The 24,653-nt window shown below is 36.9% G+C and overlaps 4 protein-coding genes across 9 annotated transcripts; 2 read left to right on the top strand and 2 right to left on the bottom strand.

Moving 5' to 3' along the window:
* Positions 1 to 1,287: 1,287 nt before the first annotated feature.
* Positions 1,288 to 5,338, bottom strand: LOC143366489 (uncharacterized). The gene is made up of 3 exons (XM_076807604.1): positions 4,972 to 5,338; positions 3,269 to 3,699; positions 1,288 to 1,379 (listed from the first exon to the last, which is right to left on the bottom strand). Exons 2-3 carry the CDS (start codon positions 3,642 to 3,644, stop codon positions 1,288 to 1,290), a joined length of 468 nt encoding a protein of 155 aa, XP_076663719.1. The 5' UTR covers positions 3,645 to 3,699; positions 4,972 to 5,338.
* A 180-nt stretch (positions 5,339 to 5,518) lies between these two features.
* Positions 5,519 to 6,198, top strand: Tim9a (translocase of inner membrane 9). Its single transcript, XM_076806665.1, has 2 exons — positions 5,519 to 5,722; positions 5,913 to 6,198. The coding sequence occupies exons 1-2, from the start codon at positions 5,675 to 5,677 to the stop codon at positions 6,141 to 6,143; spliced, it is 279 nt and encodes a 92-aa protein (XP_076662780.1). The 5' UTR covers positions 5,519 to 5,674; the 3' UTR covers positions 6,144 to 6,198.
* Positions 6,199 to 6,879: 681 nt separating this feature from the next.
* Positions 6,880 to 10,333, bottom strand: LOC143365972 (G patch domain-containing protein 2). 4 transcript variants are annotated; one of them, XM_076806612.1, is made up of 7 exons: positions 10,013 to 10,333; positions 9,294 to 9,469; positions 9,032 to 9,137; positions 8,608 to 8,959; positions 7,706 to 7,908; positions 7,256 to 7,645; positions 6,880 to 7,177 (listed from the first exon to the last, which is right to left on the bottom strand). In XM_076806612.1, the coding sequence occupies exons 2-7, from the start codon at positions 9,345 to 9,347 to the stop codon at positions 6,936 to 6,938; spliced, it is 1,347 nt and encodes a 448-aa protein (XP_076662727.1). In that variant the 5' UTR covers positions 9,348 to 9,469; positions 10,013 to 10,333; the 3' UTR covers positions 6,880 to 6,935. The 4 variants fall into 4 exon arrangements, with proteins under 4 accessions (XP_076662727.1, XP_076662724.1, XP_076662726.1 ...); XM_076806609.1 differs by having other exon boundaries at positions 6,880 to 7,645; positions 10,013 to 10,331; XM_076806611.1 differs by lacking the exon at positions 9,032 to 9,137 and having other exon boundaries at positions 6,880 to 7,645; positions 9,294 to 9,500; positions 10,013 to 10,327.
* A 1,671-nt stretch (positions 10,334 to 12,004) lies between these two features.
* Positions 12,005 to 24,469, top strand: LOC143365954 (uncharacterized). Of its 3 annotated transcripts, none has more exons than XM_076806567.1 (10): positions 12,005 to 12,840; positions 14,847 to 15,374; positions 15,499 to 15,557; positions 15,635 to 15,818; positions 16,360 to 16,477; positions 17,144 to 17,291; positions 18,336 to 19,195; positions 20,366 to 20,936; positions 21,024 to 21,585; positions 22,182 to 24,469. In XM_076806567.1, exons 1-10 carry the CDS (start codon positions 12,462 to 12,464, stop codon positions 22,349 to 22,351), a joined length of 3,579 nt encoding a protein of 1,192 aa, XP_076662682.1. In that variant the 5' UTR covers positions 12,005 to 12,461; the 3' UTR covers positions 22,352 to 24,469. The 3 variants fall into 3 exon arrangements, with proteins under 3 accessions (XP_076662682.1, XP_076662681.1, XP_076662680.1); XM_076806566.1 differs by having other exon boundaries at positions 15,454 to 15,557; positions 16,363 to 16,477; XM_076806565.1 differs by having other exon boundaries at positions 15,454 to 15,557.
* Positions 24,470 to 24,653: the final 184 nt, after the last annotated feature.

The following is a 24,653-nucleotide window of genomic DNA, read 5'->3' as shown; positions in this document are numbered from 1 at the left end:
AATGTACAGCCTAATTGCATTGCTGAATGGCCCGCGGAGTTCATCTAGATGCGACTACCAGCAGGCTTAAAGGGGTCTTACTGTCTGCAGCCAGGGAACCGGTTAGACGAAACTTTCGAAAATTCCAGAATGACGTAGTTGCTTTCACGCGTGTGTACATGCGCCGCGAAGACACACAGCCGTGTTTCTCCCATCGTTCTTCATTTACAGTTACTTACGTAAGATAGTCGCGAGCCTCTTTCTTCGGTCTTCGACGCATGGCAATTGACTCGGTCACGTTTTACCGTACGTATGTAAAGAATACGTGCGTGCACCCGAACGCTGTCGCGGATACTCGATGATCCATTATTGCGAAGAGAATACTAGTTTTTCGACAATTGTGGTGTCTACTTACCGTAATCCCGTTATTGTCGCACTATCACACGAAGCACATGTCACATAAAAGATGTTTATTCCACCAGAAACACTTTGCTGCTTCGTAAATACTTGAACGAGTATTTACGTACAATGTAGGTTGAATGAACAAAAAAGGGGATGGTAGAAGTTTGGGTTATATTGTACCCAGAGAATTAGGGAAATTATATCAGTTAATATTAGTTTCCAGTTACGTTCCAGATGAACCATATCGGAATAATATTTATTTTCATATTCTAGGAGGGTGAACGACATGCTCATTTTGTTCGTCAAATATTGCAGTGAGATAAGGCGAGTTGTTGTTAGTCACTTCAAACTATTTTATTGTCTCGTGTATTTTCGTCTTCACAATTGCTCTTATCTACTTTTTTCTTATCGCGCAATCTCACAGCAAGGTTATACGTACCTACGTATGTATTTAGCGATTGATGCCTTTATGCATAATATTTGACGAACAAAGAGACGTAGATCACTTGCATTCAAGGATTAGATATCACTTTTTTTAAAAAAAAATTTCAATAAAAAAGAAAATATTTTAATCATTCCGATAGTCATGAAATTTTTTAGAAAATGGTCCCATGAAGGAACAAAGACCAAAAGCAGTTAAAATTATAGGTAGAATATATACGATCGCATTTACCAAACCAGAAAAGTTATTTACGTGTTCTGTTATTGGCAGATATATAACAATATAAGGAATTCTGTTTCTCCAATATCGAGATTTGAATTCATAATTTCAGTTCCAGAAACGTATTATTTCGCGCAATGCAGTTTACCGATGACGAAATAGATTTAACAGTTTTAACGCAACTTAAAAAATTTCTCGGTCAAAATCGACACACATGGAAATGACTTATAAAAATAACAATGTACTTACGTTGTCGCTGAGAGATCGACGCACGATCTATACGAGGTGGAAGGGTTGTTGGGGGTTGGTTGTCTTTTCGTGGTTTCTCCAGAAGCAACTGCAAATGACGGAAACGTAAACTTATAATTAATCATGAATGCAACAAAAAGAATGATCCATATTTTACATTGAGACTCGAATCGCATACTGACGTAATTTATGGCTGTCATTGTACTCCTTTCCATACATTAAGTATTACCGAATTTATGAATTTATATATTTTATTTACAAAAAAAAATTATCAAAGCTTAAATCACCCTAGTGTACCTAAAATTGTAGTGGAAGTACCAAAGTAGCTAAATACCAAAATCCGATAAATTCACATTTTTCCATAATTAGGTGCTGCATGCTAGACTAAAGTAGGCTGAAGCCTAGGGCAGCAAATTGTTGGACGAAAGAAATTGGAAAAGGTAGTAAAGGTAGGCAGTCTTTACCCATAATCTTTTTATTTTTATATCGACAATAATAGCATCGACTTCCGTTCTCAAATAACATATCCATCTATTTTCCCTAACACCGAAAGTGAAGAATGATCTTTAAACACAGAGAAATATTAATAAAAAATTATTGTTAACTTTTTTTTACAAATTATTATTTTTTAACTGCGTACAGGTATCCCTAACGGGGATCCATCCTGCCCCCCCTCATCCAATTTGTTTTATGGACAGTTGGACGCGTGCCCCATCAGGCGCCTAAAAGGCACTCGTATTTAGCTGAAATTCAAAGCCAATATTCTCGAAAACAAAGCGCAGTAGTAAAAATTGTATTCTATATTTTTGTCTCATTTTAGCCTGAAGAATCACCCCCTAGAGAATATATCCTTAGAGTAGTAGGTAGATCCCCGGTATTGTAACCTGCATAATAGGATGGATCTTATCCGCAAGTTTCTGGTTCAAATCTCCAAACTCACATCGGTTCGCTACCATGCTTTATGCGCCTCCTGCACTGCTCTAGCCCCAACCAATACTAATACCCGGAACAAGTTGGAAAGTGGAATGCGTTGTGTCGGAATAAGTCAACAAAAATACTAAAAGTTTTTTACTAATATCTCGGAAAGTAAAAAATTCCCGAAGCGACGATCTTAGATTTAGGGTCCACACAGCCTCCCCACCCTCCCCCTCAAACCTCGTGACGATCGGCCACTGGGGCCATTCGGAAGAGCAGCCAATTAAGGGGAGGTTCTGGTTTAGAGCCCCAAAAAATAGGTGATATTTAGGAATTAATTAAAGGAAAACTACTATATATAATTTAATGGGACTTGTTGCATTGTATTAAGGATGTCTTATGTTATAGAAATATATTTTTTGTTTTATAATTAATCAGTGCAAACAGCCCTGGGGAGTCGTTAAAGTTAAGGCGTCAAAAAATTGATCCAAATCGGTGGGACCTGTATCTCTAAAAGTTATTATCCGATTCGACTGAAACCTTTTTTATTTTGAAGATTATTCTTTTTTCTAGGGGGGGGGGCTAAAAAAATTACAAAAATTACATTTTTTTTAGAAAATAACGACACTTCACGTTTGAAATCACTTTTCCCTGTATTTTTCGTCCTTTCAACGCCTTTGAAAATTATAAATTTTCAACTTTTTGTAATTTTTTTTAGTTCCCCCCCTAGCCAAAAGAATAATCTTCAAAATAAAACAAGTTTCAGTCGAATCGGATAATAACTTTTGAAGATACAGGTCCCACCGTTTTGAGAACACTGTTTCGAGAAAAACACGTTTAAAGTTTTACGTGAGCGCCGGAGTGGACGGTTGTTGCCCACGCATTTGCCGCTACTCAAATTCCTATAACTTGGGGAATTTTACGAATTTCAACAAATCCTTTGAAACACGTATTCCTAAAAGGTTGAACATTCGAAAAATGAAATAAAAGAAAAATCGACATTTAGACCAGAACCTCCCCTTAAAGATACAACTCGGATCGTATAAGCGAAATATCACGTACCGTAACTACAACTACGCTGTTCACTAGGCGTTCCAGTAAGCCTCCCTTCGGATCTGGCTGTTAATATTTCATTAATTCTCCAATCTTCTATTTCTTTGCGCAACACTGTGATTCGATCGTCACGATCCATATCGTCGCAACACTTGTTCACTGTAGACGCGCAGTGATCTTTGGATTCAACTCTTTTTCTCGTAATAGTTTTATTCTGCGAGAAAGCATTTAACGCATGCTGTCCTTTTACCGCCGGATTATTCCCACCATTTCCCTTGAGAGCGAAGGGAGTTTTATTTTTCATACTCGTTTTCGCGGATGGCTGCTGTGACTTTACCGAACGTGATCCTTTATACGGTATTGAATTTGTTCTACTGCGTGGCATTTTCAGAAGCAGTTCGGCGATCGGAATCACTTCTCGTTTACCCTCGTCCGATTGTCTGGAAACACAGAATTAAAATAATACAACTTCGTGCGAAACTTCCGGCTATTGGGCGGGGAAATCATAAATGTTTATTAAAGAATGTGTAAATAGTCGAGTGAAGTATCAAATAGGAGGGATGTACTGAAAAATTGAAAGAGCACGCCATCTATGCAAAACAGCATTCGTTGCTGCAATAAGTTACATATGATGGCATAGTAGGTAGGTAATAATTTTCTTGGAAATAATTAAAATTGCAAATGACAATTACAATTCGCGAGATGATTCGCTTACTTGGATTTCTATCGGTTGAATGGCGATGCGTGTAGCATCGTTGTTAAGAACTTAAGTAAACACAAGAGCATTAGTGTAAATAAACCATTATGATTTACTACCAATAAGACAGAGAAGAATTTTGTGGGTAACATCTCGGAGTTTCGTAGAATACGTACAACTGAAATTTAGCACAGCGCGAAGTTCTGTGCGTTTATGGTTTGTAGTGTCTATACCAACACAACGCGAATAAAAAACGTCGATCCGTTAAAGGTCTCTGCACACATATCAGTTCCGCGCCAGTGGTAAGCGAAAGAGACGATAGAGGATCTGTTCTTACGTACCACTGGCACCGAACTGATATATGTGTGCAGGGACCTTTATTCTACACAAACGGCACTGCAAAGTGCAAAATATACGTTAAAACGTCGATGGGCGCTCGCATAATGCAACGTATGTATGTATCTGAAGTTTCTGTCGTTTTTACGAACCCTCGTTTGTCACCTGTTCTTGCTCCGTTACCGTGACCAACCTAAAGCCTTGTAGTTTCGCACAAAAAGGGGCATAAGGTGATATAGTCGCACAAGAACTATCTTATAACGTACGAGACCTCGTATCAATTCCGTATGTACCAAGTTGTGCAAGTTTCATTGAAAAATCTTATTTAAAAAAGAAAGTCAAAATCTTTTTCCTCGGTAAAATGAAATCTATTGTTACTTTATGTTCAAAATTTATTTCCATTATATGTATTATTAGTAAGATCAAAGAATTGTACGATATGTGCGCGCGCATACGCGAATTTGCGTGCGTACGCACAACGTAAATACTATGTATGTGTGAAAGGTTAGTACATATTTAATAGAGAGTATGTTTGTATGTAAATAAACTTATGTGACACGCTTACAGATTGCGACTTAATGACGTTTAGAGTGTAATACAAATGATCTATTAAACTATAACGACGAGAACGTTTTCAATGCTACCTTACAAATAAAAGAAATAGACGCTCCAAACGTACCCGAAATAAAGACGCGGCCGACTGTGGTTGGTATACTGCGATCAACTACCGCCACGAAACATCTGCTGGTTTTCTACTACCTTTGTCCCTTATGCAGTTTCACTCACAGCTCCCCTGTTGTAACTATTGTATAAACGCATAGGTAGCTTCTAATCTTGATAATTTGTTCAATGATATTTGCACACTGCCTTATCGAGGTATGCTTTTATTATTTCAAACATAACCGTTTCGAATAAATATCAGTGCGTGAATTATCGAGATATTGAATAAATATTATTATTGTACTCAAGTCTTATGAAGAACTACGATATGTTATGTTGTATACCTGTATGTATTCAGTCTTAACAGCTAGAATTTAAAAAATATATGATTTCTATAGAATTAACAGTAAGTAGGATTATTGAACGCACAAGTATAAAATAAAGGCATTTGCACCTCGAGTATTTTAATAGTTTTAGGATCGAAAGATTTGAACAGCTTATCACATTTTATTAATGAATCTTTCGTGAATTTCGAAAACTCGTTTCTTACAGAGATGCAAAGTCCAAGCGTGCACAGCGCGCACGTGCTGTATAAAAGTAGGTACATCCTAACCTCAAAACTCTTCGCATCAGAGTTCTATTCGACTTGAAGGTGTAACAGTAATTAAATAGTTGGTGCGTGAATATAAAGCTTTTCGCTAGAAAGTAAACCGTTTATTGTAATGGCAATGCAGGTTCCTACAAATGTGGATGGGGAACAGATTAAAGCCGTATGTATTTGCAGCGCTTTCATACATTAATTATTTTAAAAAAATGATCGTACGAGAATGTATAAACGAAGCATGTATCTGCCTATTTACGAGTGTGAAACATAATGGGTTGTTAAATTTTAAGTCATGCTAATCGAAATGAATCAAAAGAAAGCAGAAGCTTGAAATGATGGAAATTTTTCTACTCCAGTTTCGAGACTTCCTGACGTCCTATAATAAATTGTCAGAGATTTGCTTTATTGACTGCATAAATGATTTTACCGCACGGGATATTAAGGCAAAGGAGGAGAAGTGTGCCTTAAATTGCATGGAAAAGTATCTGAAGATGAACCAAAGGGTATCTCAACGGTTTCAAGAATTTCAGATGATTGCCAATGAAAATGCACTGGCAGTTAACACAAAATTAGGCGAAGGTAGATAATTTCGAGCGTTATGTAAGTGATGTTTAAATAAATTAATTTCTCAAAGACACTACAGCAGCAAGCATTGCCAACCGAATATTCTCTCGCAACGTAGCTATATCCTTGCCCTTTGAGGATGACTGAAATGAATGTGTAATTGAAATCGACAGAATGATAAGAAAGATGTTCATTCAGAGTTTGTAACATCAATATCATTTATGTTATGTGTAATATCTGCAACAAATTTTACTGTATACGGTTTACGTAAAGAATGTTAAATAAGCAGCAAATACCAACTAAAGCGGAAGTGATTAAAATAAAATGGTAGTAAAGGTATATATGTATATCCAGTTTAATTAAACGGTTTTAATCATTTGTATATTTAAAGGTCTTGTCACATTGAAAAAGGAGCGGTACTTCCGACCTGTGGCCGATCGAGGTGAAACTTGGTGGGTATTACGAGGGGTGTGAGAAGACCCTAAATATAAAATTCTAGCTTCGGCAATTAATGCGTTCAAAAGATACAGGGGTACACCTTACCGATTTTTTTTAATCACTTTCCGACGGTCCCCCCTCCCACCAAACCTCATCTCGATCGGCCACCGGTCCCTTTCGGAATAATATCCGAAAAAGGATCTAATTGTAAGTAATGTACAGCGAACGTGTGTCATTTTTTGTATAGTGCATTTGCTGGTTCTCGGTTGCATTAAAAGTCTGTTCGATGTTAAAAGGGAGGTGTGCAAAACCATGTGGACGTACATATAAATAATTTATTTTAGAAAACGAATTAACAAAACAGGATTTTGTTTACTCTAACTCGATTTCGAGTGACCGAAGTCATGAAATTTTGGTTTCCCATGAATTTCAATGTCCATACTATTCGAGTCCCATTCCAAATGGGGCAATTTTGGTACAGCTTGCATTGAATCTAAATTCGACGCAGGGCTTATGATTTGTGAGCCAAAGTTTGTGCTTGTGATTTGATATTCCTGATTATGCATCGTCGATTCTGGATTTGGCGTGTTTGGCGGAGTTCTCCTTAGTCTCTTATAATCTGAAAATCTCTTTAGTGGTACTTGATCTACACAAATGGCTTGCGTAGTATGTCGAGTTTTGTATAAAATTGGACAACCTAAATCTCCTTTTAAACTTAGACTATATAAGTTCGCGAGCCTGCGAAGCTTTTCTCGTTCAGGCTGACGCATAGGATGTAGTCTGAGCTCACTTTGGGTAGGATCTTGTAAGAATCTAGACACTTTTTCATTGGCTGATGTGATAATCGAATATCCAGGCTTATTGTCAACGTGACGGCGACCGGCGCGTATTTCTCTCCCGCTAAGACCTTCTTGAATTCTTTGAATTCTTTGTCTGTAACTCTTCCTGGTTTTATCCATTGTATGCTCGAAACTTCCGTGTATTATCATTTGAAACGTCGGATCTGTGCTGACTTTATCTTCGTTGGTACTTTCGCTATCGTCCCACCAACTTGGTTCTCCAATCCAATCCGACTGTTCGTCGTCTCCTGCAGTTAAACGAATCGGGTTAATGCGATATTTACTACTTCAAATAAATAATCTAATACCTTCTCGATCTTCGTCGTTTGTAATAAGTCCAGCTTCTGAATCACTTGACGAGATACTTGAACTTGATATCCTTGAGCAATCAATAGCATCATCGGTCTGCATTTTGATGCGATTTTTTGATTTTGTGTTCCGATTTGGTTTTAGCATTCTCATTTCGCAATCTGTAGAACGCTCTCTGCACGATCTTTTACGTTTGCCGCAACTGTAAGAAGTTTTAAAACCAGTCAATTTTCTTATAGTCCCTAAATTCTATTCGTTTGTCAGGGTAAACGATACAGTAGTTTACCCCCTAAGAGCTTCAGTTTAGGTAAACGCTACGGAATAAGTAACTCGAATTTTACAAATGAAGCTTTGACATGACCGGCGGAAAGAGAAGTCTCGAAGATGATTATAACACCAAAGAAACTTTGAGAAATCAGTAGTTTCGATATTATGCTATTGTGAAGGAACATAACTCAAAATTGTAGTTATTGACCAGTCCACGTACAGTTGTTGACCACTTGCTGAATATAAAAGAAAATGGCATATTTTTTACTTTAAAGTCACGTTTATTATTAAATCCATCAGTCAATAATCAAAATCAAAGACACATTGTCTTGGGGCAGGGTGAGTTTCATGTGCACCCTTCACGACGTATGCCGTGCACTTTGCCGCGGTCTCATTGACTTCTCATTCGCTTTCTTTTTATTGCTTGGACTGAAATCAACGATCTTTGGTTGAAACGAATGGTAGAACTGTCGTTTCTGATCAAAGTGAATTATTGACGAGGAAACGCGCATGTTCATTAGATTATGGCGGCAGAAACTTGAAGTGGTCGACTTCTGTACCCTGGTCAATAACTCCATCGTTTACCCTAGTACACTACGCGCGCATACATATATATTACGATACTAAATATTACCATATTGTTCCATATCTGTTTTTACAGTCACTTCGAAGAACTCTCTTTTTGTCTCCAAGTGTTGTCATAATCGCAACTGTTTGAGAAGTGGAGGGATTAGAATCGGAATCAATAGCTAGCCTCTTGAATTTTCTTTTACGTCTCGGATTTACTCTAGGCACGAAATTTTCGTTAACCGAATCGCTTTCGATATTGCTGGCATTGTTTAAGTTAAAAAAACGTGCGAATCGTTCCGTCTGATTTGTGTCGTCACTGTCGGACTGATATTTGGAGGCGGTGTTATTCTTTGGAATATGGACGTCATAAATGGAAGACGAACTATCATCTGAATGTTTGTTCATGTGCAGCGAAGCTGAAATAAAAAGTAATTGCTTAATTATTATTTTCAAAATCCTCTTGTTATTTTGCGCGTTTTAAAAATTACTTTTCATAGATTTATGAAATTTCACTTCTTTGTGCAAGGAAATATGGTTTGTACAAAGACAATCATGGCAACAATCCTCTGTTTGTCTCGCAGAGCTAGACTGGAACTGATTTCGTAGAGAAAATTATTAGAACGCAGGTGTTTGAATCCATATCGGTCTTTCCTTAAAAGGTGCTCGCATAAAAACTTGGCTTACAAAATATTCGGCTAAATCTCTAAAGGTCAATTATAGTCTTCTATTTATTTGTTTCCGTACACTTACGAATATTGCCTGTGGAACGAGCTCTTCTCCTGATGCCCCATCTGCGCCTGACATTCGCACTGTTGCTACTTTCTTCTAATGCCAAACTTAAATCATGCACAAGTGCCTCCATTTTTACTCTTAAATCTGCTGGTACAGCTTTCAAAACACACTCCATTTGAAGGATGCGTTTGTTCCTAAATAATATTTCATACAATTTGGATTCACCTGATAAGTTTCAATGCGATGATAATAAAATATTGACAATATCGTAAGTTTATTATGTAACAAATGTTTATCGAACACTTATCTTTTATCCGGAGAGCATTATTCGCATTATACAAATATTGTGTGATATTTTTTTATTTTAAAATATTCATATACTGAACGTGTAAATTAATGTAATATTAACTGATTTCTATATCTTTATTTTAAACAAATAATCCGAATAATGTTTTTATTAAATAATTTGAAACTTAATTTTAATACCCTATAATGACCATTTCCTTTTCTAATAAACGAATACGATTCACCTGGAGTGTATCTTGTTTGCCACTTTACAACTGATAATGAATATTGGTAGGCAACAAACAATGCGACACAGAAGTTAGTACGAAATAATATTCACACCCTTATTAAGAAAATAAAGATCGCTCAAAGTAAATACTAAAAAAAAACTGTAGAATGCATATTTTACATTAGTGACGAGATAGAAGCACGAATTATAACTACGTGCTTACCTTGTACATACGATCGTGCAAGATGCGAAGTTTCTTTAAACTGGTATCATTGTTAATTAGTATCCTTCATGATTAGTACTTTAAAAGTATATGTAGCAAGCCATAAGAAACTGTCAACTCCAAACTATTTTCACTGTGCGTCATAGACGTTCTCCACCTTCCTTATTTTATAATAGTGTGTGAAATCGAGCTTGTGAAAGTGTAGTACGTGCGTGTATTACACTGTATTCTACATACATGCAATAATTTGGTCATGGTGAGACAAACCGGGGACCTGAAGGACGGTGCATAAACTAGACTTCACGGTGCGGGGAGTGAAGCTTTGGGGGGACCACGAGGGGAAGGTATTTTCAGCCATTTTGATAGGGTCTACTGGTGCTGCCATTTACGAATGTCCACGCCGCGGCGTGGTAAACTTTAAAACTGCACTGAACTGACTTGTGCCCAGTCATGTTTTATAAATTCGTAAATGTTTTTATAAACGGTACATGTACAAAATAAAATATACGGGATGAATAAAAACACGATATAGGGTAGATGTCCCATTTACTGTCAGTGTCCCTATTACTGCCACTTTATTTATTTTACATAAAAAAAACGTAACGTATAGAGAATAGTGTACTATAATAATAAGAAGATCAGTCCCAATTTAATTTAATTTTGGGACATTTACCCTATTTAGTTACCAGATAATAGTACAAGTTTATTATAATGTCTTTTTGTATTCTTTTAACAAACAAACAAACATTTTAGTTGGATATAATATTGTATAATACATTCAATAATATGAATTCGATGATTGTGGTATAGAGGACTTCTTCTTTTCTTGGTGAATGGAGTAGTCTCTCTGCTAACATAAATGTAGATTTTCTACACACGACATTCTTACTTGGATTCATTCATCTCTAGTGGCAGCACTAGTTGACCGGCACAAGATGGCTGAGAGTATACAGTCCCTCCCCGCGGAGAGCTTCACTCCCCGCGTCCACGAGTCTACTTTATGCACCGTCCTTTAGGTCCATGACCGGGTCCGACCTATGATGAACCGTCCTTCAGATCCATAGGCGAACCATGGACATAGGAATATAGGGACGGAGGAATAGTTGCGGGGGGTGATATCTTTGCCGGAGGGGCGACGAGGTAACATACGCCTTCTTTCTATTGGCCGCCGCTTCGCACAAGCGCAGTGATGTGTAATGATGAACGTTTATCGCGCCGTAAGCTTAGGACATATAGGGATAGTGGCAGCCATATTTGAAGCGTTTCTGGCAGTATGGTATACAGTGTGTATTCACCTCATATATTTTAATAATTATAGATGTATATTTCTCTACAATTAGACTTCTGTATGTACTAATCTGTAGCAAACACTTTTTCATAATTAGCGGTACGGAGCATGCGTAGAATGCAACCAATCAAATCCAGGCAGAGGCAGGTTCTCTCCCTCCCCCCGTCCTGAAATACGTATCACTCCCGTCGCCAAAAGTCGCAACTATTCCTATGTCCATGGGACGAACCTACCTGAATTACCATAAATGCGTTCCGAAATTGAGCACCCGCATCCAAAGTTAAAAATCATATTTCCATAAGCACACAAAACTGAAAATGACAATTTGAAAAAATATTTGTCTTTAATACCCAGATAGTACACGTCGTCTATAAGCCGTCTTCAGACGTCTTGAAAGTCTGAAAGACGTCTTAAAGACGGCTTATAGACGGCGTGTGCTATCTAGGTAATATTAAGTACAATAAAAATATTTTATTAAATGATAATTATCGGATAAATTATATGTGTCGTTAATTAATACTTTTTTCCTATATGCGTCGCTATATGTATAAATGCCAAGTGAAAACGCTATTTATTGTAATCGTTACTCAGAAGAATCTATTTATATAAGCATATCAGTAAAAAAAGATTAATTGTCGATCATATGAAATGTTTCATGCGATACTGTGCTTAAATGTGTCGCAGCTTGAGGGTGAGCCTTGAACATATTTTTTCGGCCATTTCCGGTTGTATTTTACAGACGCTTGGTGCCCGTCCGAAGCTGTTGTCGTTTTTCATTCGAAGTCTCTAACCAAATCACATTTATGGAAGGATAAGTAATTCTCCCTGTAATACGGTTTCCCCGTCCTCGTCGAAGTACGTGTGCAGTGTGCTAGCATCGTAATGAGGAACGCTCGTAAACGTATCTCACCGAGAGAAATCCTGGCTGTTGTGTAAATAGCGCGTAGTGGTGTATGCGCGTGTGTTATGCGCACTCGCGGGGACAGATGAGCGCGGGATCGTGGTACCCAGACGCGAGGGGACTGTAGGCACGGCTGCTTATACGGAACGAACGTTTAATGGAGTTCATGTGAAGTAACGCGTCACGCGAAATCCACGTTTTTCGCGCATCCGTTGCTATATTACGAGGAATAAGTGTTCTGGTCCCAGAGGGGCCGCACAATGGACGGTGCCAGCGTGAATGGCGGGAACGCCGACGAGGCGCGCGAGAATCCTAACCTAGAAACTCCTAGTATGCCGGATTTACAGGAGACGCAAATCAAAGTGGACACGGTCGTTAAAATGGAAGGTCAAGAAGTGAACGGCGACATAAAGGGCCCGTCGAAGAAGAGCACGACACCCGGCGTTAGAAGAAAGCTCCGGAAATTCAAGGCTAACTCGACCAGTACCATCGAAACTGATTCGAGCACGAAGGGACGCAAACGTAAGCTTTCGGAACCCGATGATGCTAGCTCGGAAGAATCCACGGAGTTCAATGGATTTGACGTCCAAGGGGCTAACGATCTCGAACCAGGGAGTCATGTCCTGAAGAAACTAATTGGTATCAGTCATTGTTATTACGCGAATTACGCGCTGCGAACAATCTCGTTGCCTTTTACATCTTTTTCTCGGCAAGAAAACCAACTTACGAGCGTACCCATATTTTCTCGTACCTAATCAGCTGAGTCAGTTCGGAGTACATACTTTTTAAATGTGTATCGGAAAGAATTTTTCATCCTATCACCTATAGGGTATTTTAGAACTATGGCTGCAAGATTCATTAATAATGTTGCTGTAAATAGCGAAATACTTTTACCAAATATAGGTTTGTAAATTAATTGTTCCAAAGGCATATCTTACAATATTGGTTTGCATATAATAATAATAATAATACGTCTTTATTGCCCCAACAAATTATGCTAGATTAGTACATATTTGGTCTTTTCTTTGTCCCCTTTTGTGGCGCAATGGGCGGGATTCAGCAGAATGCTATTTTAAAATCCTATCCTGGAAAAAAGTCTCTTTCTTGCGTTTTGATTTATTTACATTTTGTATTTGGCATGAAACTATTTATTCAATTGATTATACAAAGTTAATAGAAAATATTAATTCTAGTTTATATTAGCTGTAGCCAGCCGTGCATTGCTGTGGCTTAGTCTGGTTAAATGGAAAAGAAAGAAAAGGGAAAGCGCACGTTTCTAATATGTTTAATTTCACAATGCTTGGTATATAAAAGCACGCGCGTATTCGAATGCAACGTTGCGTCGAAATTTCAAAGTAATCGGTGAAGAACTTTCGGAGATTTAAGATTTTTAACAAACGAATATTTACATTTTTATTTATATAGATTTTTGAAATACGTGTCTGTCTGACTCGTTAACTTAAATTTTACAAATTAGCGAGTCTTAGTATTTATTTAAGTTGGGGTTGATGACAGAGTAAGAGAAATATAATATTGCCGAAATTTGACTTAATTCTTTATAGGGATATTCAATACGTTTCGCCCCTGGATCATTAAAATCCTATATGTCTTATTAATATGAATATTTATCATATTTACGTTCGAGTATTTTAAAGTAACATTGGCAAATTAACATAAGCAAGAGAGAGTATGAGAAATATGAATTCACAAGAGTTTATGAAAATTTTGGCTACTCGAGTTAAGTGAATTATTGAAAATGTAAAGGAATCTAGTCTTAATAAGTTTTGAGATATTAGTCAGTCTATGGTACGCGTAACCATACAAAATATAAATGAAATATCATTATTTTGTAAATTTACAATTTATTAAAACATTTTAGTTTCTCTACGAGTTTCATGGACCCTTTAACGCTCATGATCGTCATGTATCTGGGCACGCCTATTTTCGATGCGTTTTTGTTTCGTCAAAGCGCCACGCGCGGTTCACGTGGTACAGGCCTGAGGCACTTCAAGCACCTAGGCCGCTGTGGGGGCCAAGATGCGTGGCAGGGGAAAGCAGGCGTTGCCTCTGAAAATTGACCGCAGAGTTCACTTAATTCCCAAGCCTGTACTAAGGCACATGCATTTCACAACAATGATAATATCCACAATCTTTGAGCCAACACCTGTTAACCATTTCTTTTGTCTTTGAGCGATCGGTGGTTGGTAATGTTCTTTGTGTAGTGTCCTCTTTTAGGTAGCTTTCGGTTTCATTCTGTTCGATTTTGAATTGGTTTTTGCTATATGTGCAATAAATTTTCATACTCGAAACAGCATGGTTCGTGTCAAATTCCATCCTTCGCTTTTCTCTATCTCGGTGCAATTACTTTGCTTGCCACTACAGAAGTAGAAAATATGCCAGAATATTTAGGGAATATGAATTTCTGCAAAAAAGAATTTGTATTATCGAACGGTGAATTTGATAGAAATTTGAGCGTTAAGGGGTGAACCAGTGATCTATGATTAAAATATACCTTGTATGCGTGGTAAGACGTAAGAAGGATGTATTAATGTAATATATGTAATAGTTAAATTACGTATTGAATGTAATATGATTTTGTTTAATATTTAGACCCAATTGGACAATGTTTATAAAATTTATTACAGCCGAAGCTGAGGTGGCAGAAGCGCAAATGGTAAAGCGATTTAGATATAGTGTAAAGAAGAATTTTGATGGAAGGATGGATGACGAAGCAGATTCAGATGACAATAGAACACATTACGAAAGCGATCATATGTTAGATTTAGAAAAAATTAAAAAAGAAAAAGAGTCCGACAAATCTGAGACAGATTCAGTTGGGATACCAAATACTATGGACTCTGAATTAGATGTACAAAAGACAGACGAAGCTTCGACTAAGTCCACGAATTCATCAGCTGCTAGTAGTCCAGCGACGTCTCAGAAATCGAAAAGTAGTCGTATGTCACGCGGGGGTAGTCCGGGAAGTACTACGAAGCAAAAAGCTGCTATGGACGTATCGAATCCAGCGTTCAAAGAGCCATTTAAATACGGCTGGAAGCGGGAATTAGTATTTAGAGCAAGTAGTGATTCGAGTCTAAAGAGAATGGCTGATATATATTACTATACGCCGAAGGGCAAGAAAGTTCGCAGTTTCAGAGAAGTTGCAGAATTTCGTAAGTACAATTTGCAAGAATAATATTTTACTGGCAATATAATTTTGAAGCGAATGTACTAATGCTGTGTACTTTACAGTTAATACAAAAGAATTAACTATCGATAATTTTACATTCTTCAAAGAGCCCATTGGTATCAATGATCCCGACAAGGAGATTATTCGGGATGCAAAAAGAATTAGAGTATGTAATTTTATTTCCTAACTTGTAAACGATTCAGATTGGTGTTTGGATAAATATTGACTTTCGCTCTGCCACAGGGATCTGTTGGCGCAATTGCTACTCCGCCGAGGAAAAGTTTTGGACCTAAGAAATCCACGCCTGTAAGGAAAGCTGTGGAAGCATCACCTGCTCCGAAGCCTGTACCTGTGCCTGCAAAAGTCATAGCTAAATCACCGAGAGGATTTAAAGTTAAAATGCCTGGAAAGAGGGCTCCGCATATAAGTAGGCATCTATATCGATTAGAAATTATACCTGTGACTAGAGCTGTTCGAGTACTCGGAAAAAGCGAGCCGAGCCTGACTCGGCTCGAAGAACCGAATCGAGCCGAGTACTCGAAATGAAGCGAGCGGCTCGAAAGAACCGAGTAGCTCGAAGAAAAAATTCGAATTCTCGGTTCTATTCGAGCCGCTCGAAAAAGCAAGTTCCTGGTTCTATTCAAGCTACTGGGTTCTATTCGCGCCGTTCCCTTTTTTCGAGTACTCGGCTTGGCTCAAATACCGAGTCTCGGCTAGGTTTCATTTCAAGCTACTCGAATATTCGAGTACTCGAACAGCCCTACTTGTGACTGCTTTATTTCCTACTCACTGTACTAAGAAACTGCATTCAAATCAAAATGCTGATTTTTTTCTTACTAGTTACATGTTTATTAGGCGCTATGCCATCTAACACTATCTAGGACAACAAGTAGTAAATGCGGCTTTTTATTTGAATATCTTTTACGAGAAGCTATTTGTTTCTTATGAAATTGTTCTTATTTCCATAGAAGAAATGAAGTCTGAAGAAAGGGAGATGCTTCCACCACAGCGGACAACAAGCACAAGAAGAAGTCAGCTACCTGTAGAAAAACCACTGCCCCCTAAAGTTAATAAAAGGCAACTAACGTAAGTAACTGATTGTTTTAATTTTAAATGTATCTTTTTGTATCGTACAATCGCGATTAATTTGCAATACTGGAGGGTATCCAAATTGCTTACTGGTTAAACATGATTAACTATTATGTTTAACATGCTTTGGAAAGGTCCAATGAAGGATTTACAGCATGTGCGTTCATTATATTTTTGTTGACAAAAATGAATATTTCTTCTTTAGAATTCTTGTCTGTTAACATTTCAATAGACGTTACGTAAATGAAACTGCAACGGCGAAATGAATAACTTCGTACGATTCTGAACGTCCAATATTACAGAAATATTAGTTTTATTTTGCTAATCGAACTTTATATTTTAGCATCAATTGTGCAAAATTTCTCGCAATGTTTTGGTTCATAAATTTTGCTTTGGTAGATGCATCAATAATTGAATGTTGCATTCTACGTTTAACAGAGAAGAAGATTAAAGTACACCTAATTTTGGTAATCTTAAAATGCATGTTGTATAATAAGTATACATAATGATAGAGCTCGAGATTATATTCCAAAGCAGTTAAAACTTTTCCTTCTATATTTTTTATAACTATATCCTTCTTCATCCTGTTAATCCTTAAATCCCTGATTTAAATTTTGTGTTTTATTCCTTAATCCCTTTCCCCAATCAACGCACATCTTACAGGCCCAAAGTTCAAGAACCGTGCAGTATAAGATGTTCAACAAGTATGGGATTGATACCGAGCTTACAGTGTCGCGTGTGTCTATGTTTATATCATCCTGAATGTGTTGGTGGTATGGAATTTGCAGGGAGTGATGATTACGTATGCAAGGTAGGTTTCGTTTACGATATAGCTTTCTTCTTCAATTTTGATTATTCATTAGATTACCTTTATATCGTAAGTTTAGTATTTCAAATAGTTTCTGCATTGATTTCATGGAACAATGTAATTTGTTCTTTGTATTCTAAAACTTGCCATTGAAATTTATATTTTAGTACAGGGTGATTCTCTCGGTGCGCCTGATCAAAGAGATGCCGCCTGGTCAACCGTGACGAGGTCAACCTCCCGTGGTGCCTCTCCTAATTTATGGATTTCGACCCTCGAAGGGGTTGGAGTACCTATTAAGAAGTGCGAAATGTCCCGTTTCCGCATTTCTCATCAGATCTCTGCGAAAACAGTGACAATCGATTCCTTATGTTTCGCCGATGAAACTAACACCAAGAACGACGCAATTTGGAGCATAATGAAGGAAATTACATGAAAAATTGATTTGCATAATTTCAAGCTAACTTCGTTGAAAATAGTCCGATAGTACCTGTTTCAGAAATAAAATAATTCTTTATCGTATCGATATGGAAGTGACACCGATAGATTCCTTGTTTTTTCGATGAAAACCACACCAAATGTCATGCAAATCGGACTATTTTCAACGAAGTTAGCTTGAAATTATACAAATCAATTTTTCATGTAATTTCCTTCATTATGCTCCGAATTGCGTCGTTCTTGGTGTTAGTTTCATCGGCGAAACATAAGGAATCAATTGGCACCGTTTTCGCAGAGATCTGATGAGAAATGCGGAAACAGGACATTTCGCACTTCTTAATAGGTACTCCAACCCCTTCGAGGGTCAAAATCCATAAATTAGGAGAGGTACCACGGGGGGTTGAGCTTGTCACGGTTGACTAGGCGGCATCTCTTTGATCAGGCGTACCGAGAGAATCACCCTGTATTTGACTGTAGGCCTATATGGTGTCTGTTGAAGTTTAAAATCCATTAATTATCGAATATACTTCAGTAAAGTTAGATACAAAGTATTAAACAGAACGTGGTTGGCAGTGCATATGTTCGAACTAAATAAAATTAATTTTGTTGTAGAATTGTCAGCAGGATACTAGCGAATCTCATCAACCTCAGACAAATCCATCTTTGACACCTCCTCCATTGATACCAATTAGTATGCTAGGTGCCCAAAATGCAAAATCGAAACATCAAGTGAATTTAACCCCTCCAAAACTTCAAAGAATACCAAAATCTGATAACGCAGATTCACAATCTCGCAACACCGTTAAAGTTTCAAAAACACCGACCGCAGCATCATATTCCCCTTCAAATTCAGACAAGAAGGAAAGTAGTTGGTTCGCTCAGGCGGAAAATGAATTTTTACAAAGTCACGATGGAAGTTTACCGAAACCGGCCCAAAATATCGCATTAATGGGTGGCAAGAGATACATTGTTGTGCCAAAAAATAATGCTATGGCTGTTCAGCCGGCTATAACAGTGAAACCTGATAAAATAGGTGACAAGCCTCCTATACTTCAGGATGGTTCACTTACTGATATATCTAACACCATCGAGAACTCCGTGGCTACAAAGTCGCATATACCTTTGTTGCCGTCTTTTGGGAAAGATGCTGTTGATAAGTCAAGCGATAAAGACACGACGAAAGATACGTTAATTGCGGAGCTTATTCCAAGCCCTGTAACGGAAGAAACGGAAGAGATGTGCAATAACACGAGTAGAACAAATATTCTGACTGCAAATAGATGTGAGAATGATTCGCCTAACGCGAGGACAGATCTTACATCAGAAGGCAAGAAACCAATGAGTTCTAAGTCACCCGAATGGAAGGCTGTAACAAATAATACAAATACAACTAGTACAAATAATGATCTGCATAATGTAGATTCACGTCAATCTGTGACGAGTAGTTCGGGTACTATTAAAATAAGTAGCAAGTAAGTGTTTGTTTTTCAAACACACCGACATATTTCTTTCACATCCTTTTTTTTTTTAAAAAAACATTTTCTCCAGATAAGTTAAGGCAACTCTCTTTTGAGGTTTTGGCAGTTGCTTTGTACATATTGTATTTACAAGATATGTGTGCTCTTTCTATGCTAATCAATGTTGTGTCACGTGTTTAAACAAGTATTTCACTTTGCTTTAAACATCTCTGTGAATTGTGCCAGGGTATTTCCATAATTTTCTTGCAACATTCCAGTGAAAGTAATAGAGAGATTATAGTAGCTGTAGATTTAGCTTTCATTTATACCAAAATTTATAATTGAATTATATTGTAAATGCAATATATACCGATGTTTATTATATTTGGAAATATAAAAGTTCGACGTGAAAAATGAATTTGATTTTATCTTGTGATCGAAGCACACTGCCTTAGCTTCTTAGAAATGCGGCCAAATTTATGAGACATGTGAAAAATGTGCAAGACAATCACATATCGTTAGTTCTTGCAGGTATTATGTAATTGTAGTATCAAAGTAAAAGAGTCTGTCCCGATGGATTTACCTGTTCTTAAGCATGGGCACAGAAAATTGGACAGGCCGTATTATTTACATACATTATTTACATTCATGCTACAATTACAGATACAGCTACTGATAAGTGCTTCAGTGGAAAAAATCTAATTCATTTTTACTTTTTATATTTACAGATATAAAGACTTGTGCGAGCTGAAACACAAAAAAAAACTCTTAGTGCGTTTTCCCAAAAACATCCAACAATCCCTTCTCCTCCTTTATTTACACCTCCTTTTTTCTGTTTGTTTTTTTGTTTCTGTACCTTTATTCTATTTTAAACCGCCACATTTTCAACCTTTGGAATTTTTTTCTGAGGCTTTTACTCGTGATACTTATTTGACACAGTACATTTAGGATTGTTGGCATCATTGTTGTAAATCATTGGTCCTTTAAAAGCCTTTTCAAAAAATTAACAATCTATCATTAATATTAAGGAGAGTTACGAACATTTAATATAATATAGTAACGTAAAGTTGAAGAAAATTCTAATAAATGTTATTACATATCGTAATAGACGATACCCATATATATTTTAGGCCAGTCGTTCTTAAATGTAATTGTCTAAAAGTGCTTTTACTTTGATACTTTCAGGAGGAAACCAAGTCATCAGGAAACAGAACAACAGCAACAGCATTTCATGGACTCAGTATGCGCTGGTTATCATGCTTTGCTGCGCATTTTCCAATACCTTAAGGTGCAAGAACTGCTCCGAGCTGCTAGAGTATGCAAAATGTGGCGGGACTTGGCTGCACACCCTTCTCTGTGGAAGACTGTGCGAATGAAAAATAGTCAAGTGACAGACTGGGATGGTCTGGCAGACACATTACAAAGGCGTGGTACTCAACATTTAGATCTCCGGAAAATGCTTGTAGCGGGCGAATCCGACAGCATTTGGAAAAAGTTTTTAGTGGTGATACCACGCGTGACCAGCCTCGTCAAACTAGAATTGTGCCGTTGTCCCGTGATGGTTGTCGAGGAGGTCATTAAGAGCTGTCCCCAACTGGAGGTACTAAGTGCAATGTCAATAAAGTGCGATTCCTTAAATCTGGAATCGGTTGGGAATCTGAAACGTTGCCAAGAACTGAGACTCAAAGCAATAAGCGGAATGTCTCTACAAGAAGATCTCACGCCTTTGCAAGAATTAACACAGTTAACGCAACTGGTAAGTCTAAACACTTTTGTCGAAAATGCCTTTTTATCTGCATTATCTTTAGCAGCTTCTGATGCATAAATCTACTGTACATTACAGAGTTTAACGTCGGTGAAGGAACTTGGCAAGAAGAGAATCGATATTATACAAGCCCTAGTAAACTTGGAGACACTGGAATTGGGAGAATGTTCAGATTTCCCAGACAAATTTGGCACTGTAGTTTTGATAAAGTTACAAAAATTAGAACGCCTCAGGCTGGAGAAGGGCCAAGGCTCGTGTTGCACGTTCGATATTTTGGAAGGCGTGTCCAAGCTACAAAATTTGAGTCAAATGGAATTGGTGAATTTCGACGTGAAAAATGGCTTTGACAAATGCCTTGCGAATTGCAAGAATATTAAAAGGCTATTAATAATACCAACTTACATATCCCAGTCGGCAACGTCCAATAACATGGTGCTCGGGGGCGTTACAGAATTGTCAAATAATTTGACGCATTTTGTATGGGGCGTGACGCTTGAGTTACTTAGGGTTACGGAACTATTCGTTGATCAGTGTAATTTAATGAGTAAACAAGTTACTGGCGATTCGATACCAGTCTTAAAGCCAGTACCCTGCTTAAAATTAATCGAGGATGTTGAGGATGAAAATGACAATCAAAAAGGTATGCATATATATCAAAGTTAAACGTGAAAATTTATGCCTATCGATTGGGCCTTATTTAAGGGGTTAGGCCGCCTCGGACGGAACAAAATTGCAGTCATTTTCGGCATATTTTTTAGGATGATAATGAAATAAACAGAAAATTTAATACGAAGCCTGTTGTACAATAATGAGAGTTGTACAATAACAGGCTTCGTATTAAATTTTCTGTTTATTTCATTATCTTCCTAAAGAAAATGCCGAAAATGACTGCAATTTTACTCCGCCCAAGGTGGCCTAACCCCTCAAATCAGGGTTGACTAACTTGTGGCTCGCGAGTCACCGGGGGCACCCCCGCCTTGCTGCCACGCTGAACGGGCCCCCTCCATATCTCCCAGACTCTGACGATCGCAGTCAAAAAGAGAAGAAAAGAAGGAGGAATCGACTGCGATCCTCATAGTTTGGTCGGTATGGCGGGGGGCCGTTCAGCGTGGCAGCAAGGCGGAGGTGCCCCCGGTGGCTCGCGAGCCACCAGTTAGTTAACCCTGCCTTAAATGGACCACCCTGCATATATATTATATGTACAAATAAATATTTTAGAAATCTTATATTTTTCAGGTGAAGATAAACAACAACCAAATTTAACAAATCCTCAAGTGGACATACTACCGTTGCCACAACTTCAGAAACTTTTATTAACTGCATTACCCAAAACGCGAGTTAAAATCTTGAAGATTCCTTTCCATGCCACATGGCGGCAAAGCATTTCAGATATTGCTGCACAATAGAACGAAAGAAATAAAGTGTATAAATACATGATACTAAAGGGAAAGAAACTTACCTGATACGAGAGAATTAGAAATTTTGTAAATTTGACTCCACAGTGTCTGCACAACTTATTCCAATACTACATGTGAATTGGATGAGAAGTAATTTAATATTTATGTACTATGTGTTTTGTAGTCTTCAACAACTCCCCTTAAACAGTGTAAGTGATACACTCTACAGTAATCGCAAATACTGTTTCTCATTAAATCTTTTAGTGATAAAGTAATAAAAAAAAAAAAAAATGAAACAGGGGACCACAAGTGCATCGCGTGCTGTTTTGGCTACAGAACAAAATTTCATGAGAGGCTGGTATCCTTGTGTAAATCGTTTGAACGAAGAAAGTCTTATCTTTTGTAGACTACTGTACGATTAATATACATACGGCTTACAGATTATTTGGTATACTGTAACGTGTATCTGCCTGAAGAGAAATGTCTGAATTAAACAAAGGAAACGATGTACATGTCTAGAATAATTACTGTATGAAATTAAGATTTACGGAGGCGTCGCGCACATTTATTAAAAGGGGGATTTGGTAAAATGAAGTAAACAACATTCGGCTTTTACGAAAGTGTAGAACTTTTATGGGATCTTACGTAAGACGTTGAGTCAATATGAAATGTACTTTTAATTTCGTGACATACAATAGATTTCGATGAATTTCTATTGAGGTAGCAGTAAACGAAGGAAATCATGTGGTCTATAAGGCTCTATTTAGAGGTTAGGCTGTATAAATAACGGTATATACTATAATTGTACGTATATCTTTAATATTTAAGGTACGAGTTTTCCGCTGCAAAGAAATTACGGAGAAGTTTATGGGTAATGTTGTAGAATGTGTAATATATTTACGATTCTGCGTGATGCGTAATCAAATATAATGTTATGAAGATCTAGTGGTTTATCTGTAATCGGTACAAAGTGTATAATTACGATAAATTTCCCAACCAGGATATTTAAATTCTTTTTCGCATATTACAATTGTGTCCTTCCTTCCTATCTTCATATTTCTTTGGTGCTCGTTTTGCGAGCGGTGCATTATCACCATATAAAATTAGATTTTTATAAATACTGAAATAAGAAATAACGAGCATGGTATGTCTAAAACCTGCGAATTTTAAACGTAAAAGGATCACGAATGTACTTCTGAAATGACTATGAAAATTATTTTGCGAGTTAATACTGTGTAATTGGGGATTCTCGGTCGAATGACGGTAATTGTATCGGGCTGTTATATTTAAATACGTCGTACTTTTCGCTTACACTTGGATCCCTTCCTTTTGTAAAAAGATTTTACAATTAGTTACCTTACTTTGCAGCGTGAAAATTCAAGTAATTGTTTTATTATATTATTTTTAGTTGTACACAAACTTGTATAATTTATATACATTAAGGGGGTTCTATAGATGCACTCCTAGTTAAAAAAAAAAAGTTAAATATATAAATGAGAATATTTTTTATGTTAAATATGAGCTGTGAATAATACTATTGAATTAAATTTAAGGATAAATATTACATTTTCGTGGCACTGAGCCTTGATACGAGTATTAAATACAAATAATTTTATATCAAAATAATAAATGTTAAATAACTGATGGACGATCTTTTAAAAGTTATCTCTTAATGTGTCTCCGAAATTTTCAATTTGCTTTGCTTCTTAGTTCGCATTACACGTTTTAATGACTTTTAATGATTTCCTTTGTTTCTTTCATAGTTGAAAACCAAAATGTTCTCGCTCTTAACAGTTTCATTTTGTACAGTTCAACATTTTTGTTATATTAAGTATGCAACAGATATTCTAAATAGCTTCATTTTCTTTTTCTTATTATTGTTATATTATTCTTATCATGCTATACAAGGAGTTAGTGAATTAGAGTACTAAATTTTTATCTTACGTTTGTAGATAACTATTTCGTGATTGACTTATCCTTTTAGACCCTCCCCCCTTAATGTAACTTTATAAATAGGATGTAAAAGCAATATAAATTTATTCTTAAAAGTTTATCAAATAAATGAATTATTTGTTTATTACTTTGTACAATATAGATCTTATATAAAAGAACAATTCGTTTTCTTAATATATATATATATATATACATACACATTATATATATTTTTTAATTTTTAATGCACATCTAGTAAGTAATGCTAACCGAATGTAAAGAAAAAACCCAAGAAAGATAATTAGATTTTATAGATGTACATATATATACTTGTACACATTTTTATAGAGTGCTATATGGTATCGCGCAAATGTCGACG

Source organism: Andrena cerasifolii, chromosome 2, assembly GCF_050908995.1.
Source record: "Andrena cerasifolii isolate SP2316 chromosome 2, iyAndCera1_principal, whole genome shotgun sequence".
In the NCBI taxonomy this organism is placed as follows: domain Eukaryota; kingdom Metazoa; phylum Arthropoda; class Insecta; order Hymenoptera; family Andrenidae; genus Andrena; species Andrena cerasifolii.
This window is presented reverse-complemented; position numbering and strand designations above follow the sequence as displayed.

Bases quoted from the DNA above. Each gene is read 5' to 3' on its own strand.
- LOC143366489 (XM_076807604.1), bottom strand. From the start codon at position 3,644: ATGCCACGCAGTAGAACAAATTCAATACCGTATAAAGGATCACGTTCG. The intron at 1,380-3,268 runs GTACGTGATATT...CGTCATTTGCAG, and splicing joins ACAGCGTAGTTGTAGTTACG to TTGCTTCTGGAGAAACCACG.
- Tim9a (XM_076806665.1), top strand. From the start codon at position 5,675: ATGGCAATGCAGGTTCCTACAAATGTGGATGGGGAACAGATTAAAGCC. The intron at 5,723-5,912 runs GTATGTATTTGC...TTTCTACTCCAG, and splicing joins ATGGGGAACAGATTAAAGCC to TTTCGAGACTTCCTGACGTC.
- LOC143365972 (XM_076806609.1), bottom strand. From the start codon at position 9,347: ATGTCAGGCGCAGATGGGGCATCAGGAGAAGAGCTCGTTCCACAGGCA. The intron at 8,960-9,031 runs GTAATTTTTAAA...TTTTTATTTCAG, and splicing joins ATTTCATAAATCTATGAAAA to CTTCGCTGCACATGAACAAA. The intron at 7,646-7,705 runs GTATTAGATTAT...GTTTAACTGCAG, and splicing joins AAACGACGAAGATCGAGAAG to GAGACGACGAACAGTCGGAT.
- LOC143365954 (XM_076806565.1), top strand. From the start codon at position 12,462: ATGGACGGTGCCAGCGTGAATGGCGGGAACGCCGACGAGGCGCGCGAG. The intron at 15,375-15,453 runs GTAAGTACAATT...TGTACTTTACAG, and splicing joins CAGAGAAGTTGCAGAATTTC to TTAATACAAAAGAATTAACT. The intron at 16,478-17,143 runs GTAAGTAACTGA...CACATCTTACAG, and splicing joins GTTAATAAAAGGCAACTAAC to GCCCAAAGTTCAAGAACCGT.